This window comes from Haliotis rufescens, unplaced genomic scaffold (assembly GCF_023055435.1).
Source record: "Haliotis rufescens isolate VD_foot unplaced genomic scaffold, xgHalRufe1.0.p SCAF_14, whole genome shotgun sequence".
Lineage (NCBI taxonomy): Eukaryota > Metazoa > Mollusca > Gastropoda > Lepetellida > Haliotidae > Haliotis > Haliotis rufescens.
In genome coordinates, this window is record NW_025963824.1 from 36,119,462 (window position 1) to 36,139,797 (window position 20,336).

A 20,336-nucleotide genomic window follows, 5' to 3' on the forward strand; every position below is an offset into this window, starting at 1 on the left:
GGCTATATATACAATAACATCACGGTGTAGTATACATCACTTCCAGCTATATATACAACAACATCACGGTGTAGTATACGTCACTTCCGGCTATATATACAACAACATCACTGTATACTGTTTGTCACTTCCGGCTATATATACAACATCACTGTGTACTGTACGTCACTTCCGGCTATATATACAACAACGTCACTGTATACTGTATGTCACTTCCGGCTATATATACAATAACATCATTGTATACTGTACGTCACTTCCGGCTATATATACAACAACATCACTGTATACTGTATGCCACTTCCGGCTATATACACAACAACATCACTGTATATTGTGCGTCACTTCCGGCTATATATACAACAACATCACTGTATACTGTATCCCACTTCCGGCTATATATACAATAACATCATTGTATACTGTATCCCACTTCCGGCTATATATACATTAACATCATTGTATACTGTATGCCACTGCCGGCTATATATACAACAACATCACTGTATACTGTATCCCACTTCCGGCTATATATACATTAACATCATTGTATACTGTATGCCACTGCCGGCTATATATACAATAACATCACTGTATACTGTATCCCACTTCCGGCTATATATACAACAACATCACTGTATACTGTATGTCACTTCCGGCTATATATACAATAACATCATTGTATACTGTATCCCACTTCCGGCTATATATACAACAACATCACTGTATACTGTATCCCACTTCCGGCTATATATACATTAACATCATTGTATACTGTATGCCACTGCCGGCTATATATACAATAACATCATTGTATACTGTATGCCACTTCCGGGTATATACACAACAACATCACTGTATACTGTATGTCACTCCCGGCTATATATACAATAACATCACTGTATACTGTTTTCCACTTCCGGCTATATACACAACATCACTGTATACTGTTTGTCACTTCCGGCTATATATACAACATCACTGTGAACTGTATGTCACTTCCGGCTATATATACAATAACATTACTTTTAACTGTACGTCACTTCCGGGTATATATACAACAACATCACTGTATACTGTATGTCACTTCCGGCTATATATACAATAACATCACTGTATACTGTACGTCACTTCCGGCTATATATACAACAACATCACTGTATACTGTATGTCACTTCCGGCTATATATACAATAACATCACTGTATACTGTACGTCACTTCCGGCTATATATACAACAACATCACTGTATACTGTATGTCACTTCCGGCTATATACACAACAACATCACTGTATATTGTGCGTCACTTCCGGCTATATATACAACAACATCACTGTATACTGTATCCCACTTCCGGCTATATATACAATAACATCATTGTATACTGTATCCCACTTCCGGCTATATATACATTAACATCATTGTATACTGTATGCCACTGCCGGCTATATATACAACAACATCACTGTATACTGTACGTCACTTCCGGCTATATATACAACAACATCACTGTATACTGTATGTCACTTCCGGCTATATACACAACAACATCACTGTATATTGTGTGTCACTTCCGGCTATATATACAACATTACTGTAAACTGTATGTCACTTCCGGCTATATATACAACATCACTGTATACTGTATGTCACTTCCGGCTATATATACAATAACATCACTGTATACTGTACGTCACTTCCGGCTATATATACAATAACATCACTGTATACTGTATGTCACTTCCGGCTATATATACAACATCATCACTGTATACTGTATGTCACTTCCAACTATATATACAATAACATCACTGTATACTGTATGCCACTTCCGGCTATATATACATTAACATCATTGTATACTGTATGTCACTTCCAACTATATATACAATAACATCACTGTATATTGTATGCCACTTCCGGCTATATATACAACAACATCACTGTATACTGTATGTCACTTCCGGCTATATATACAACATCATCACTGTATACTGTATGTCACTTCCGGCTATATATACAACAACATCACTGTATACTGTATGTCACTTCCGGCTATATACACAACAACATCACTGTATATTGTGTGTCACTTCCGGCTATATATACAACATTACTGTAAACTGTATGTCACTTCCGGCTATATATACAACATCACTGTATACTGTATGTCACTTCCGGCTATATATACAATAACATCACTGTATACTGTATGTCACTTCCGGCTATATATACAATAACATCACTGTATACTGTATGTCACTTCCGGCTATATATACAACATCATCACTGTATACTGTATGTCACTTCCAACTATATATACAATAACATCACTGTATACTGTATGCCACTTCCGGCTATATATACAATAACATCACTGTATACTGTATGTCACTTCCGGCTATATATACAACAACATCACTGTATACTGTATGTCACTGCCTCCTGGAAATAATAGAATTTGGGCCAGATAAAGCAGTGACAGATAATATGAGCAAAGCCTTCTCTCCAAATCAAATTTATCACCTCTTACGACAAGTATTGTGGTCCCTTTTAACCCTGGGGGACATAATATGAAATCAACTGAATACAGGCTATTATCGTGTGCTTTTGACAGGAATATAAGTGATGTACAGTGTTTGATGCACAAGGCATTGGTACTCTATCAACACAGACACGGAGTCTTCCACATTATAATCCAGTGAGTGAATGAAGGCTGCGTTGTTCCAAACCTGGGTCACTCCTAAACCTGGCTTGAGGTTTTACATTTCAATTGTAATTCCTAGGTTTTGAAAAGAACACAATTCTATTTCATGAATGGTTAAAAGTCACCATTTGGTTACAACCTGAGTAGTATAGGTAATGATGGTTCTGCCGCAACTCCACTGGAGCTGGATTTATATACCTATACTGCTACTACAGATGGAATTTTTTATGCCAAAATGATGATGCGATTTAATGATAGTCATAAGATTAAGTTAAATTGGCTCTAGCTCACCAATACCTGGGGCCAATCATTGCTTTAGATGAGTCTAAATGGTAATAAAAATATTCTTTATTATTTTTATCGATAAAGCGATATTCAACATTTTTATTAAGTTCTTCGTTCATTTTACTAGGAGACCAGACTATATAACTACACTCTTTTTGTAAATTGATAAGAAACAATTGATAACCGTATTTGGTTGGTTTGGCATCACTGATATAATAAAAACCTTGTGGTAATTCTTTCCATTGAATAGCTTTCTCCATTATTATATATTTATGTTAGCATTTGTCTAAATGTAATCACACGATAGTAAACAATCTATTTTTAATCTCCAACCAGTTCTTTGGTTATGGACGGAATAATTGACGCGCTTCTTGCCTCCCCTCTTCTATGAACTTTTTTTTCTCGTCTTCGCTAATACCACTGGTCTTACGAGATTTTGATCGAATCTCCTGCTTCATTTTATTGTATTTGTTGAGCTCCGACAGCACTAAACGAAACTCATCCTCGGATATCTTACAATCGGCCATTGCTGTCGAAATATGATCCTCGATGCTGTTCAACTTTGCTTCGGCGAGTATCCGAATACTATCGTGTTTTAATGCTTTCTTTTGTAACCTACGAGAAATGAATTTTATCGCTATTCCTGCCAGTCCCGAGACTCCAGCGGTTATTTCCATGCCGAGCACGATAGGCGCGGCGATTATAGTTGATAGTAAACCGATACCCGCTACACCGAGTCCCATGCAAGATACTACAAGAGCGGTGTCAACTCCGTCCAGAGCATTCACGGCTCTGCGATACCTTTTATACAATCCAAGTCTCAACTCCCTATCCTTCTCTATTCGATGTTTTTTGTCGCTTATTTGATGTAATCGAAATCCATCAACAGTTTCCATCTTTTCAAATGCTTCACCGAGCGCCGGATATAAACTCATAGTGTATATAACGATCATATAATAGTCTTTAATTGGTCTTGCTTAAATGTTTTGATAGTATACATCAACCTTATCAAATGTATATTATACGGCAAGAATATCTTAGTAAGAGAAATACTGTCACTTTTAATAATTTGGACCCCCTCGAGGGTTGCAACGGGCGATGCTCCGATATGAATAATACTGCAACGTTGACGCTCGTGTTTCTTGAGCCATTTAATCGATAGACCTGGTAATATGTCGAAGGCATCTACCGGTGCATCTCCGAACAAGACTTCAATAATAAGCGTAGAAAGATTAGGTATTGCACTCAGGTTAACTTTAATATCTTCGAATTCAGTAACCAAATTTAAACTAATGTTTTTTAAGGCCGGACGACTATATATCATATGACCTGGGTCATCTGGCAGGGGAGTGACCAACACACTTTTTCGTTTTGACGGGATATAAGCCGCGAGTACGATGCCACTATTTATTATCTTAGTTAAATTATGTCCCTTACCCATCATCACATAAGGTGGGATAATGACGATATTCAGTAGCCACTCGATGTTTGCTTCAACCATAGTCCATTTATTATCGTCGTTGCGAGTAATATTGTACGAAGTGTTTTTAAGGAGTCTACTAACGTCGACATCGCTTAAATCTCCTAGATTACCCGTGAATGTGACTTCTTTCCGCTTGTATACATTATCGTGTAAGTGTAAAGCGTATAACTTACCATTGTCACCGGGTTTATCAAATCCTTCCGTGTCTCCGAGATCGGAAAGCGCAATTGTATTACATTGTCTTACTGTTCCAGGGCCTGATGCATCAACCATTATTTTTAATATGGAGTGTTACACTTAAGTATCCTATATGTACAGGTTGATGTTTTACATCTAATACAGAAATTTTGAGGTCTGAAATAATACCACGCTTCAATTTTTTATATTGTAATGACGAGAAAGATTCCGTTCTACCGCTATTATATTTTTCATTTTTAACTGGAACACTTCTGAGCAGAGTTGAAGGACTTTCTTGTTGGATATTATCTGTCGTACTGATTTGATCAAGATGGATGCACAACTCTTTATAGGGAACTAAATCGGGCAATGTATTTCCATGTTGTGTTTCGTTAGAACTTATAATTTTAAGCTCAAATCCAAGTGTAATTCCTAAGTATGGGATAAGAATTACACCATTTTCTCCAGTGTCGATTTTCAGCATCCCATTCGATTCATTTTGTGAGAGACTAATTCCATTAGGCTTAAAAATTTCATCATTGAGTGAGCATACGCTGTAATACCCATCAGGTATAGTAATGTATTTGTCAGGAGCATCTTCATCTAATATATGTATCCTATTATTAATTTTCGCAGCACTTATATTGGTCCACAGTGGGTAATACGTTACATCGCATAGAGCGACTTCAAGTTGTCCATCCGAGTTATCGATAGTACGAAGCAGTTGAATAGACTGACCATTTGTTATTCCCAGGAGTGTAACATACATATCAAATATACAATGATACTATATCATAACTTAAATATGGAATTAACCATTATTTTTAATATGGAGTGTTACACTTAAGTATCCTATATGTACAGGTTGATGTTTTACATCTAATACAGAAATTTTAAGGTCTGAAATAATACCCCGCTTCATTTTTTTATATTGTAATAACGAGAAAGATTCCGTTCTACCGCTATTATATTTTTCATTTTTAACTGGAACACTTCTGAGAAGAGTTGAAGGACTTTCTTGTTGAATATTATCCGTCGTGCTTATTTGATCAAGATGAATGAACAACTCTTTATAGGGAACTAAATCGGATAATGTACTAGGTAAAAACATTCTTACGTCGGGAGATAATGTTGTTTCTTTTCCCAATCCAAGTGTGTATGCTAAGTTCTCACCAATAAGTATTTTTTCGTTTCCATTGATGATTTTCATTGTCCAATTCGACTCATTTTGTGTGATACTAAATTTAATAGTATTTAAAAATGAAAATTCCATATCAGCCTTAAAATAATCATTGAGTGAGCTTATGCTGTAATACCCATCAGGTATAGTAAAAATTCTATTAATTCTATTTTGGTCATCTAATATCCATATCTTATTATTACCTCTCGCAGCACTTATATTGGTCCACCGTTGGTAATACGTTACATCGCATAGAGCTACTTCGAGTTGTCCATCCGAGTTATCGATAGTATGAAGCAGTTCAATAGACTGACCATTTGTTATTCCAGGTAGTGTAACATACATATTAAATATACAATGATACTATATCATAACTTAAATATGAAATCGAGATACATTACTAATCAATCGATTATAGTAACTGCCTCTGGTGCTGAATTTTTCGTTAAATTTCCAGATATCTTTGAAAATTACAGGGTCACGGCAACTAGCGATAAAATGGTGCACGATTGGTTTCACAATCCGATGCAATTTTGGCAGAATCAGTTAAACTTTGCCATATGGTGTGCCACAACGGGATGTGGCGTATCTGTTAATGCCCCAGGATTTAGGCTAAATAAGTCTGTTTTAATATTTCACGTGTATTATCAGATTAGACGTATACTTAAAGAAATTAGTGCTCCATTACCGCAGGATGGAGCGTGGAATTCCACAAATAATCCGTACAATAGGTCCGCGTATGAACGTATTTGTAATGAATTTAATGTTTCTACGAGTAAAGATTGGCGTATTAAAGGAGCAAACCATGGTCTAGGTGTTCCTTACACAGGGGAAATAACCGTCAAAGAAGAAAGCGATGATTTATTTAAAGAAGTTAACAAAGGTCCATTTAATGCGTTTAAGTTGTTGCATACCAGCAAACTTTACATAAGAATGTATGATTATTTTCTAAAAACTCATCATTGGTATAAAGACTGGGAACTTTCGAGTAACGATTGGAGAGGGGATATTATGAGTTTTAAGAGTGGTTTAATTTATATTGTTACAAAATTTATACAAATGAACGATACCGCAAACGCTTGGAATGAATTTCTTAATGATAAAACGGAAAATAATTTTACTAACCCAGGATTTGTAAGATTTAATGAATCGATAAGAACTTATGTATGGGCAATTCTCGGTGCACAATCGCAAACACGAACATCCATTATCGGTACTGGGACGGCGCTCGATGCACAAAAACAGTTTGTCGCAAACGTGGAGGACGCCATTAATTCACCAGTTGACATACCATCGTCTATAAAGCGTTTTCAAGATGCATTACAGTACGCTCAATCCAAAGTGGACTTCGTTTATGCGCCGGGACTATACATGTCCTCGAGTAATATGGAACTTAAGATCGGTCAAGTGATAGGCTATAATAATAAAATTGTTATCGCTACCGATCAACAAAAACCAGGTATAAATTCAGATATTAACGTCGAATTAATAACGCAAACGATCACGAGCGAAAAGGGAATAGTCAAGCCGCAAACACCAACTATTGCTCAACCATCTACTAATGCTCAAGTACCACCGCATATTGAGGCTAAAAATCAACAACATATCGATGAAAAAACAGCGCTCGTAGTGGGTGGAGTCTCGGTTGGCTTACTCATGATTTGGTTAAATAGTTCTTAGCGAACACGTACAACAGCCCTGCAATTGCTACGATCAACCCCCACAAGTTTTGACTAAGCCAAGTGGTGGTCTTAGCTAATAAATTCAATAGCCAGGAAACAACACTCCCTATTATACCGGGAAGTGCGGCCGCGGCTTTCTCAGCGAGCTTTCCCAGTGCTGAACCTAATGCTTTTAAATGCTTTTTTATCCACTCTTTAATACCATTTTTATCGCTAGGAGGTGAACCTCCACCTGTACTACCACCTGTTAACGAGAGAGTCAAAGTCGATATAATAAATCCCAACGCGGTTAAAATACTGGCAATGGTTATTCCCTGTTCTCTGAACAATGTTTTAGTTTTATCGGCCAGTGTAGTGTCATCGTTGAGGACTTGATCGATAGTTTCTCGAATACGACTGATTTGCGAACGAAGTGCCTTTCTATTACTGGAAGCAGCTTCGAGGCGGGCCGATCTTTCGTCTTCTAAGTTACGTAATCTTTCCGCTACGCGGCGTCTACTGAACTCATCGTCCGCCTGTTCGAGTTTTGTTTTCTCTTGAGCTATATGCTTGTCGATTTCGGATATCTTGGCTGTATTATTGATGAGTTCTCCCCGCATTGTTCGCATTGCCTTGTCAAGACCTCGTAATTCCCTAATACTAAACTCCGAATATGGTGATACACTGACCGTGGAATTATCGTAATAGGTATCTAAGATTTCTCCGAGTCCGTTCGTGGCCACATTAGAGGCTTCTTCCAAATCATCTGTATTACCGAGTTCAGTACGCACGGTTCGAAGAACCTTAGTAGTCTTCGCGGGAAGTCGTCCGTATTCTACAAAACCTAATTTATCACGAACAAACTCGCGACTATGTTTACCAGCTATAGTAGACAAGGCTAGGGGCTTACGAGTACTATAATGCATAAGATCAATATGCGGAGAGTCACGCAGTCGCAATATTCCTTTACCATCTAGCCTAAACTTTGAATAGTCACGACCTATTGGGATAACATAATTTTTATCATCTTTTAATGCATCGTAATAATCATTGACGGTTGATTGTAAAATTTCATCGTTAAGATTCGTGCCACCAAAGTTGGTTTCATCAGTACCCTCTTCGTTTGGGTTATCAAAGTCATCAAATGTACTTAGATCTAATTCATTATGTTCAAAATTAGCCATTTTTATATTAAACATAGGGTACATAATTTCAATATAAACAATGTCTTCGCAATACGGACGCAAGTTAAACCCACAACGTAGACTTCGAGATCCATTAGGGGTCAAGGCAATTCGTCAGTCTGTAACTATAACTAATAACCCTAGTACCATCGATCAGAATCAAACGCTTCTGGTTCGCTTTCCTTATCTCGGCGCACACGATGTGTTAGTTCCCGGAACTGTCCGACTAGCATTTACGATTAGTTTGACTTCTACAGACGTTAACAGGGAGCCCGTTCAGAACATAGGTCGTGCTATCGTTAAGAAAATCGCCATTAAAATTAGCGGTAATGAGGTTTTGAGTATCGACGATAGCGATGTATACTATTGCTACATGGATCTCTGGAGAATGGATAAAGAGCGGGAAAACTTACAGTACCAAGGTATTTGTAATAAGAACACATTGAGACTGCGCGTGGGTGCTGAAAATGGTGTTGATACCAACGAAAAAGATAAGGCCGTTGCCGACGCATTAGGTAACAGATTCTATGTTCCCCTAGACTTTGAATTACTAGATTCCCACATGCCCTTTTATCAAGCATCCCCAGGCGATAGGTTAGAATACGAACTCACTTTTAATGACTACGGTAGAGTAATCAGATCTGCTAATGATGATGCTAGCTATTCCATTGACAATATATCGCTGGAGTACGATATGATAACGGATCCCGAATTAGCCAGACAAATTCGTAACCAGTATACCGGAAGTTTAGCCATTTTGTACGATCGCGTGCTGCGACACCGAAAGATCACGAGGGACAAAAAAGATACGATGTGGAATATCAATCTAAACGTTCCCACGAGGTCGCTGAAGGGTATTTTAATGTTGTTCGAGGACCCCTCCGATGCGTTTAAAAGAAATACCGAGAAGTTCTACAATCCCAAGATTACAAAAGTAGAATTGACTATCGAGGGCGTTCCTAATCAACTATATAGCCAAGGAATGCTAGCGTATCACCAGTGGGATGAGATTAAAAAACTTCCTTCTATAAAACGTTCCCCGGAAGTTAACGCGGTCGTGAAAGATCTGTCTCTCGGGAGTGTATCGATGGGTGAATACCTCACAACGAAGTACGCGCTATGGCTCGACATGCGAACAACGGACGATGACCAATTACACGGCAGTGGGAGGAGAATAGAAAATGCTAGCGAGGGTGCCACCATACAGATAACGAAGCTTCAGGAAGCGGCTGGTAAATTAAACATATATTTGTACGTGATTATGGATGCGCAACTTAATATACAGAATGGGAGATTCGTGCAAGCAATCTATTGATAATCTTTTACCTAAAGATCCGCACTGCGCTATCATATGCGGGCAAACGGGCTGCGGAAAAACAGCCTTTATTCTAGATATTTTACAAAGTCAATATCGGGACGTTTTCGATCATATTATTATTCTGTGCCCGACTATAAGCGTTAATAAAACATACCTATCGAGAGATTGGGTAATGAATGACGACGGGGTACACAGAGTCGATCCGGGCGATCGTTTACAAGACTGCCTCCGAGTATGTCACGAAAAATACAAAGGAGAATCTACCCTTTTTGTAATAGACGACTGCAGCGCGAGTAAAGAACTCACAAAAAAGAAAGATATGCTTTCGTATTTAGCATTCTCCGGTCGGCATACTCAACATAGCGTTTGGGTACTTACTCAAAAATACAACTCTGTCCTGAAAGATCTCAGAGAGCAGACCAAATGGGTAGCACTGTCTCATTGCAAAGATCGAGATTCATTTGAGGAATGTTTACGCGAAAATGATGTCATTTATACCAAGGGCGAACGAGACAAAGTCAGAAAAGTGTTAGCGGCAACGAAGCACTGTAAACTCGTATTAAAAACCGATCAACCAGCTGCTTATGCAATTGCTTAGCAAATTATAGCAAATTATAGCAAAATGTAGCAAAAATGTAGCAAAAATGTAGCAAAATGTAGCAAATTGAACATTAGCGGTTAATATTACATAAAATGTGGTTCGAAATCCTCATTCTTTCACAACAGTTCATTATTACGGGTTGTATTGGATATGTCATATTATATTATGTTAGACTTAAATATCTCCTTAGGTATTACATTATGGAATGCGATGAACTCATCGAACAAATGCTCAAAGAATCTGATGCAGATAAAGATGCTGATAAATCTTTAGATAAACATAGAGAAAGACTCGCGGCTTTGGTAGCCGGTGGAAAATGTTCCCAATATTTGGGAGAAAATTATACCATCGAAAAAATTGATAACATGACCGATGAAGAGATTAAAAAACTGTACGCTCGTTACGAGTCTAGACTGGGAGCTACCATGACTAAAACGATAGGGTCTTCTATATTACAACTATACACAGCCGTAGCTAGTACGTTTCTCCCCATCCCAGCAGAACATCGCCTGTATTTATGCGAATCTCTAGAGAAAGACCCATTCATCGAACACGCTATAAGCGCAGTGAGCTGTGAGTTTTATCATAGATACGGAATGTTTTTAGCTCCGTTCACCACAGCTTTAATAACGGCTAAGTATTGTCAATTTAAACATACGTGCCCACTTAATAATAATGGAGACACAATCACAACAGGTGACACCACAGATTGTGAACGAGGAACCACAGATTGTGGAAACGCAACAACAGATTGCGGAACAACAAGTGAATGAGTATGTGAATGAGAAAACACAACATGTGAATGAGAAAATACTAAAACCCAGAGTGACAAAGAATCCTTTGAAAATAGCCGCAGGAAGAAAGGGAGGGCTGGCGCGCAAAGCGAAATTAATAAATAATTCAAATATTAATCCGATTAAAACATGGGCACTAGTAGGAGTTGCTGGTATAGCGGTTGTATGGTTCTTTTATAAGTCCGGAGAAGAGAAATCGTCACCCCCGCCGCAACAACAAGTTCAATTAGAGGTTAGTCCTCATATAATGCTATAAGAAGCATGACTACTCCAGCTACAGACGGTAAAATGTTGGTAAACGCGACGTATCATTCAGCGGTGGTCACCGGCTTGGCCATTGGATATGCCCGTATGGCTAAAATGATTACTAAAGCCACACCTCCCAAGCTAGATTTTAATGGATATGACATTGGTATGGCCATTCTGGATATTGGATTAGCTATGGCAACAAAGGATATGCTAATCAAACAAGGACTTATCCCGGAAGACATAATGAAGTAATTAAACATTTGAATATTTATATTCATATACTATGGCAACAATTGCGATGATGGTCGGTGGAGCTGTTGTTAATGCTCTAGCTTTTTCGGGGAGTAATTATTTATTTTCCAGTATGAGGGAATCAAACGCTAAAGAAGTTGAAGAGGAGCGTAAACGACATAACGAAGCTTTAGAACAATACCAAGCAGCCCAGTTACAATATACACAGCAGAGAATGAAGAGATTAGACTTTATTCATGAACAACTGATTAAGGAAGGACATTCAATTCAAACGTTTAAGGATGTCGAATCTGCCATGCACGAATACTTCCTCGTTTATGGGAAAAAACTAGACCCAATACCGAGACCAACAATGAGTCAGTTTTATACACCGTCAGAGGAACAAAAGAACCGAGAGGTCGCATTTATTATTATTGGATTGACTTCTCTATTGATTTTCAGCTATACCATGCATAAGTCAGAGTGACAGCTGTGGATATGCATAATCAATAGTGTAGCTGTGATTTGCATTTAGACAAATGATATGATAGATGTATATACCATGAATAACTGCAAGTTTACACTCATGGGAAAGACTACCCTATGTAACCGGCGCTGTGTTGATTTTTTTTACTGCGGGATACACAACTATTACATCAGGCGCGGAAACATTAACTATAAGTGTTCTGTATGCGGGATAGGGGTCAAAGGTCGTTATTGTTTATGTAAGGAACACGGTGCTGATAGGGTCAGGAACCAGATTATTTATGCTAGGAAGAGAGATTACATCAATGAGAGGAATAGGTTGGGGAGAATATGTATTTAGATATATGAAAACAACCAATTAGACATTTGTCTCATTTTGCATATACCATTCAACCACAATGGTTTTTGTCAGAGAATTAAAAGCTATGGCAAAGCAAAGTGGACTGCGTGGATATTCTCGTATGAGAAAAGCTGAATTGATGGATTTACTCGGTTTGGAATACAACAGACCCCAGACTGTTAGAGAACTCAAAGTTCGAGCGAGAAACAGTGGGCTGAGAGGTTATTCTCGAATGAGAAGAGCTGAATTGATCGCTTTACTAGATAATAATCAACCTATTGATAATGATGATGATGATAATGATGTTGAGAATCAACAACAAGAATTAATATTTGTACCCACATCCGCCGGCGTTGGTAAATATCTAAGAGGTTGGAAGATGGATATTAATTCCAACATGGATGTTAACGATATTAAGCCCATCATATCGAGTAAAATTAACGAGGAATTAGATGATTTACATAGTATAAAATACCAGCTGACGATTAAAATGACATTGAGTAAAAGTAACACAGACGATAGCACCGAATATACCGAACCATATTTCCGAAGCAATCAAGAAGTTATAACCGAATCCGATACTATAAACTCATCATTAGATACATCAATTCAGAGGATACAGGAAACTTTAGAACGCTGGACTAATAGAGGTTCGGGTTGGGGCGTGGATAAAATCGATAGTTTATATTTAGATATAGCAAATTATATGCCCTTCAAAGGTGGATCTTATATAGATTTACCTCCGTATTATAAGAAGAAAAAAGCCATAATTAACGTAAAAAATAAATCTGATGACTGTTTAAGAATGATGATAAGATCTGCATTGTTCCCCGTAGATTCTAAAATTGCAAATAGACCTTCTAGCTATCCCCAAAACGATGGACTCAACTTCGATGGTATAGACGAACCTACACCAATATCACAAATTGATAAGGTGGAAAAGCAAAATAATTTAGCTATAAATGTTTTCGGACATTCTAAAGGAATTGTTGTACACAGGATAAGCTCCGCTCCGGAAAATATCCCCAGAATCAATTCATTTCTGATCGAAAAAGATGGTAAATATCATTATACGTGGATAAAGAGTTTAAACAGGCTATTATACGATCAAACAAAACATGCTAGAAAGAAATATTTCTGTGAAAGATGCCTGCATGGGTACAGCAGACAAGATCTATTAGAAGCGCATAAAGAAGACTGTAGAGGTGTTGGACAGAATGCTATTAGGATCGATATGCCTAAAGAAGGAAAAAATATATTAAAATTTGAACATTATTGTAATCAAATGCCAGTACCGTACGTAATTTACGCCGACTTCGAAGCGCTTATCAAACCCATAGAAAATACCAACCATAATAATCAAGATAATAGTTTTACGTACAAAACTCAAGAACATATTCCTTGTGGGTTTGGATATATAGTTGTAAGGTATGATGGGAAAACAAACCCTCCCGTGATTTACAGAGGTCCCGATGCAGCGGGAAAGTTCCTAGAATATCTACAAAATGAAGAGAGAATAATCAGGGAAAAATTATCGTGTAAGATACCCATGCGTATGACGAGGGATGATTGGAGGGTCCATAAGAAGTCAACGAGTTGTCACGTTTGTAATAAACCCCTGGATGGGGATTCCGTAAGAGATCATTGTCACGTCACGGGTAATTATCGGGGAGCCGCTCATAACGAGTGTAACTTGAAACTAAAAATGAACTCTCAAACAATACCCATCCCCGTTGTGTTTCATAACCTTAGGGGATACGATTCACATCTCATTATGCAAGCTATCTCGAAGACCGACGGCGGTTTAACGTGCATTCCTAACAATATGGAAAAATACATATCGTTCTCGTTGACTAAACCTATACATTATAGGGACAAGGATGGGAAATCTAGAACAAAGCAAAGTAATGGGCTTAGATTCATAGACTCCGTACAGTTTCTGTTATCTTCCCTGGACAATTTAGCTAATGCGAACAATCCCGATGACTTCGCGATAACAAATAAATATACCGATAAGATAACTCGTCATTTGTTGCTGAGAAAAGGTGTATATCCTTACGAATATATGGATGATTGGTCTAGATTCGAAGAAACTGAATTACCAACCCTCGAATCATTCTATAGTAACTTAACAGAATCTAGAATAACAGATGCCGATTATGAACACGCTCTGACGGTCTGGGATAAATTAGGTTGTAAGAATTTAGGCGATTATCACGATCTGTACTTAAAAACCGATGTACTGTTACTCGCCGATATATTCGAGATATTTAGAAAGACGTGTTTCAAACAATATGGCTTGGACCCGGCATGGTACTATTCCAGTCCCGGACTATCGAAAGGATTAAGAGGTGGTATATCGATGGCAGCTAAAAGGTATTCTAAGGCTAATAATAAATTAGTGGAAGGATACGATCCCAGTAAACCCGACACCCACATATTATATCTCGACGCTAACAATTTGTACGGATGGGCTATGAGTCAACCTTTACCCACGGGTGGTTTTGAATGGGTCGATGATATTAATGTGAATAATATCGAAGTGAATAAAGGGTACATACTAGAAGTTGACTTGGAATATCCAAGTTCGTTACATAAAGATCATAATAGTTATCCGCTAGCTCCCGAAAGATTAATGGTTAATAAAGATTGGATGTCGGAATATCAACGCTCCTTGATGGGTAATAGTAGGTTAGCTAACGTAGAAAAACTCGTACCAAATTTGATGGATAAGACAAAATATATAGTTCACTACAGAAATCTCCAGTTGCATCTATCGTTGGGTATGAAACTTAAGAAAATACACAGAGTTCTAAAGTTTGATCAAAGCCCTTGGATGGAGCCCTATATAAGGTTGAACACAGATTTAAGAAAGATAGCTACCAGCGATTTCGAAAAGAATCTGTATAAGCTCATGAATAACTCCGTATTTGGTAAAACTATGGAGAATCTAAGGAAGCGTGTTGATGTTAAATTAGTCAGATCTAATGAGGAAGAAAGACTCAGGAAACTAATAGCCAGTCCGGCTTTTAACAGAAGCAAGATATTTGATAACGACTTAGCCGCGTTGCATATGCAGAAGAGTAATATAAAATTCAACAGACCGGTGTACGTCGGTATGAGTATTCTCGACTTGTCAAAACACTTAATGTATGACTTTTATTACAACGAACTTAAGAAGCAATACGGCGATAGATGCGAGGTGTTATATACCGACACAGATTCTTTGTTGATGGAAATACAAACCGAGGATGTGTATAAAGATATGGCAGAAAAAATAGATATGTACGACACGAGCGATTACCCTAAAGATAATCCACTGCACAGCGTAGTAAATAAAAAGGTGTTAGGTAAGATGAAGGATGAATGTGCTGGGACCCCTATAGCGGAGTATGTGGGATTAAGACCTAAGATGTATTCTATAAAGAAGTCCGATAATGGAGAGATAAGAAAAGCTAAGGGCGTTAAGAAGTACGTTGTAAAAAAGCATATCAAACACGAACAGTATAAAGAATCATTATTTAACGGTAGAACGTTCAAACACGAGATGAACTCTTTAAGAAGCTACAATCATAGGATGTATGGATTAAGAATGAACAAGACATCATTATCCCCCTTAGATACAAAGAGATGGATTGATAATGATGGTGTAAATACCTATGCTTATGGTTATGGTGGTAATACCGTACCGTCGGGAACTATGAACAACTCTTCTCGTACAAATGCCCTACCGGGTCCATCTTGAAGATAATAAAGAATGGGCTCTCCTTCTTTCGTAACCAATCTACTAATGTTATACGTCTTAAGGGACCATATGGGATCGGTTGCACGACGTAGGCCTCCTTCGAGTTCACCAGGCTGGTATAAATATCTTACGCTTACTCTATCCGGAAGTTTTCGTTCTTTGCCTCTCCTCGGTGCTGAAGATTCGGAAGTCAAGGATTTCATTTTAATAGCATGGGATGGTTTCTTCCCTATTAATCTCGTTACTTCATTATTCAGCGCTGATACAACGGCTGATAATCGTGTCACCCATTCGGTTGATCTCAATCGCTCGGATTTCATTTCGATCCCATACTGATAGCCAAACAAACGTTCCGCTAATGTCCTGTTAAATCTTTCGACGATAGCTTGACTGCGGTGGGCCTCTCTTTCACCACGGACGATTTTGACATCGTTCTTTGTTAACAGTTTAGTTACCGATCCCATAAACTCGCGACCGGGATCTACTTGAAATAGCTTAGGCCATTTTAGCGGTCCGCGTTTATATATGCGACTCAGTGCATTAGCTACCTCTGTTGATTCTTTCGAGGTTAATGGCTCAGCCTCTTTGTATCGACTAGCCACATCCACTACTGTTAAAGCGTATTTGTACGTTTTGCGTTTTACCTTATCGTGGGGAAGAAACAAGAGGTCAGCCTGATGAACTTCATTCGTCGTAAAAATATCAAACTTCTTCCTCGGGATATAACGCGGTGCCGGTAAATATATCTGCCACATCGCTTGTTTCTTTAACCAATCCTTGGCCACATCTTTAGATACCTTAGCCGCGGTGGCTAATTTTTTTATTGCTCCTACACCTTTCCAATATCCTCGTGGGCTATAGTAAATTTTATCCATTATTAATTAATATTGATATTTCTTTTAAAACGACTTTCGTTGAATCGCATCACTAATAGAAGCAATGATTGGCCCCAGGTATTGGTGAGCTAGAGCCAATCTTATGACTATCATTAAATCGCATCATCATTTTGGCATAAAAAATTCCTCCTGTAGTAGCAGTATAGGTATACAAATCCAGCTCCAGTGGAGTTGCGGCAGAACCATCATTACCTATACTACTACCTGCAACCTCACATATCGTGTGAAGTTTTGTAGTCCACTGTTTACCCACTCAGCTACAGAGGCGGGTGATGAGCAGTTGTTTAATTTATCATGTCATGACTCCAGCTAGTCCATGCTGCACGTGTTGTTTTTTCTCGCACGCTTTGAACGAATTCCGCGATACACTGTATTGTTTCAATTTAAGGTATATAAATGTTTTAACATTTTTTCTGGCATTTTTGGGGATTAGGACGGTTCATAAGTTGGACAAAACCTCGGAGGCGTGTGTTACCCTTTACTTCAACGACGAGAAATTCAAAAGTACTTACTCGTCTCTCAATAGATTGTAATGTTGCCTCAGAAAATTCCAGACGAATGGCTGCGTTTTGCCGTTGAGGTTTGGAGAGAAATTTAATACTCGAGTTGTGTCGGCCTTGGGGATCTCACCTGCCGTGATGGTTCTTTTAAGATACCTGTGAAACGTAGAAGTTTTAATTAATAACCGTCGGCTTGGAACGAGTACTGGTAAGAAAGATTTGGCTCGTTTAACACCTTTGTTGTTCTAAACTACCATAATCGATTCGTTTTAGAATACATTCCTCTTTATGATAGTCGATGGCCTCAAACAACTTTAGGCAAATTGTGTGAGTGACAGGTGTTACCGATTGGGCATGACCAGCTTTCCCTCTTCGCGAACACCTGGTGTCCTCACTGATTCCCAATGACCCATTCATAGAAGTTTCACCGTTATTTTTAATTTTAGGTCAAGTGAAATCTATTTCGTCGGATGTTCGACGCTGATTATACTCTGGTGTTGACGTTTAATAAAAATATTTTCCTCTGGTGATGTTGCTGGAATATTGCTATATAATACTCTTTTGCTCAATGTTTGTATTTTTAACATCGGTAAGATATCAGAGCAATGGTGCAAAATAAACAAACAAAAAAACCGTGAAAAATGTGTCGAGCCATCATCTGAGAGGTGATATCGTCTAACAACATTAACGATCTGCGGCGATACATAGAGTGATTGAGTGAGTATGGTTTTACGACGCTTTTAGCAATATTCCGCAATATCACGGCGGGGGACACCAGAAATGGGCTTCACACGTTGTACCCATGTCGGGAATCGAACCCGGGTCTTCGGCGTGACGAGCGAACGCTTTAACCACTAGGCTACCCGACCGCCCCGGCGATACATAGAAATAATTATTATTTGATACAGAAACACGTGAGTGTGGGTAGTAACCTCCTTTTCATAGAATCCCTTGCTTACAATCACAGTTTCAGTTGGAAATGTCTCGCAGTGAAATCCGCGTATGAATATTTATCATTTATCATATAGAGTAAACTACGTTTATAACGAACACGCTTATAACGAACTGACGGATATTACAGCAGTTTCTAGTTCCGTCCATTTGCTGTATATGGGCAGTATATATGAGTTTGACGCACATATAACCGTAGTTTGCTGTAGTGCTAAATGGGTTGCAGCCATGGTTGTTCACACATCGCCCACACACCTGATCACAAGGGCTGTCCACCCTTTGTGGGAACGCCCGCGAATAGTTTATTGTTAAAGCAGACATTGAGTCTATGAATAAAGCATAAACGTACAGTTGATTAAGGTTATAACAAACTCAAAGAGACCACTAATGTAGGTTCGTTATAACCGTAGTTCATTAAAAGCATATATACAGGATATAAACAGCAAATGCCCTGGACCAAAATAAAACCAGTACGGTATATCCGTCAGTTCGTTATAAACGTAGTTTACTGTAGTTCCTACTTGGTGATGGCCTCAGTTGCATACTTATCGAACTGGTCTTTTGAATCGACAACACAAGCCGTTATATAATGAAGATTAAACTTTGTATTAGACTGACAAGTACGGACTCCGATAGCGCTGCGTGCGGTCTGGATGAAACCAAGATAACAAGAATGTGCCCAGTTTCCAGTACTCACGTGTCAATGACCCAGGGTTCCTTAGAACAAGCCAACGCCATCAACATGTCGTCTTTGACTGACAGCGACGTCTCTGCCTGGTATCTGTCGTAGAGGACGTTCCAGTCATCAGCATTACCGTCAGAGACGCCAGTGCAGAGGATTGTCTTCAAGAGGTCGGGGTTGATTCTGGAATTAGAATACATTGTGTCACGACAGTACTTTCAACGTACCACGTGAGGGATACATTGATAAAAACAGATCTGACCGGTTTCGCAGGAGCTGTATTTATGCAACTCTTTAGTCAAACGCTTGGGAATAGGTTTATCTTTCCTTCCACCAAACCATCCGCCAATCCATCCATCCATCTATACTCTTCAAAAAAAGGAAAAGAAACGCAAAACGGGTATGTTTGGCCATAAGAGCAAAATTAGCGGACCAAGAGGTGCAAAATGAATTTTTATTGACTGGCATTTGGGTCAATCGAACAATGACAGTTTAACAACATGCCAAGATTAACAGAAGTGCAAAGCGCCAACGTCATAGGCCGCTTGCAGGGGAATCCCGATCAGCTGTAGCCAGGTTTTCAATGCAGCACCCAGCACCATCGGCTATGGGATCGATTACAACAGCATGGGTCAACACGTGATCGGCCAAAGTCGGGACGACTTAGAGTAACCACTCCCGCCCAAGTTCGCTACATCCGAATGCGCCACCTATGTGAAAGGATGACCACAGCCACCTAAACCGCATCCCAAATACCCGCGCAGAATCTCCCACCAGACCGTACGAAACCGTTTAAGAGCAGCAGGTCTACGAGCAAGACGTCCTGTTCGACGCGTCATATTGAGTCGACAACATCGTCGACAACG

The 20,336-nt window shown here is 38.8% G+C and overlaps 1 protein-coding gene across 4 annotated transcripts in view; it reads right to left on the reverse strand.

Annotated features, from left to right (window-relative positions):
- LOC124113176 (aminopeptidase N-like) overlaps positions 1 to 20,336 on the reverse strand; it is an 81,201-nt gene that overhangs the window by 32,091 nt on the left and 28,774 nt on the right. For all 4 annotated transcript variants that reach the window (XM_048395371.1, XM_048395373.1, XM_048395374.1 and 1 more), the window contains exons 18-19: positions 19,486 to 19,653; positions 17,850 to 17,993 (exon numbers count right to left, since the gene is read on the reverse strand). In XM_048395371.1, coding sequence (XP_048251328.1) covers positions 17,850 to 17,993; positions 19,486 to 19,653 — 312 coding nt within the window. The remainder of the gene's footprint in view (positions 1 to 17,849; positions 17,994 to 19,485; positions 19,654 to 20,336) is intronic.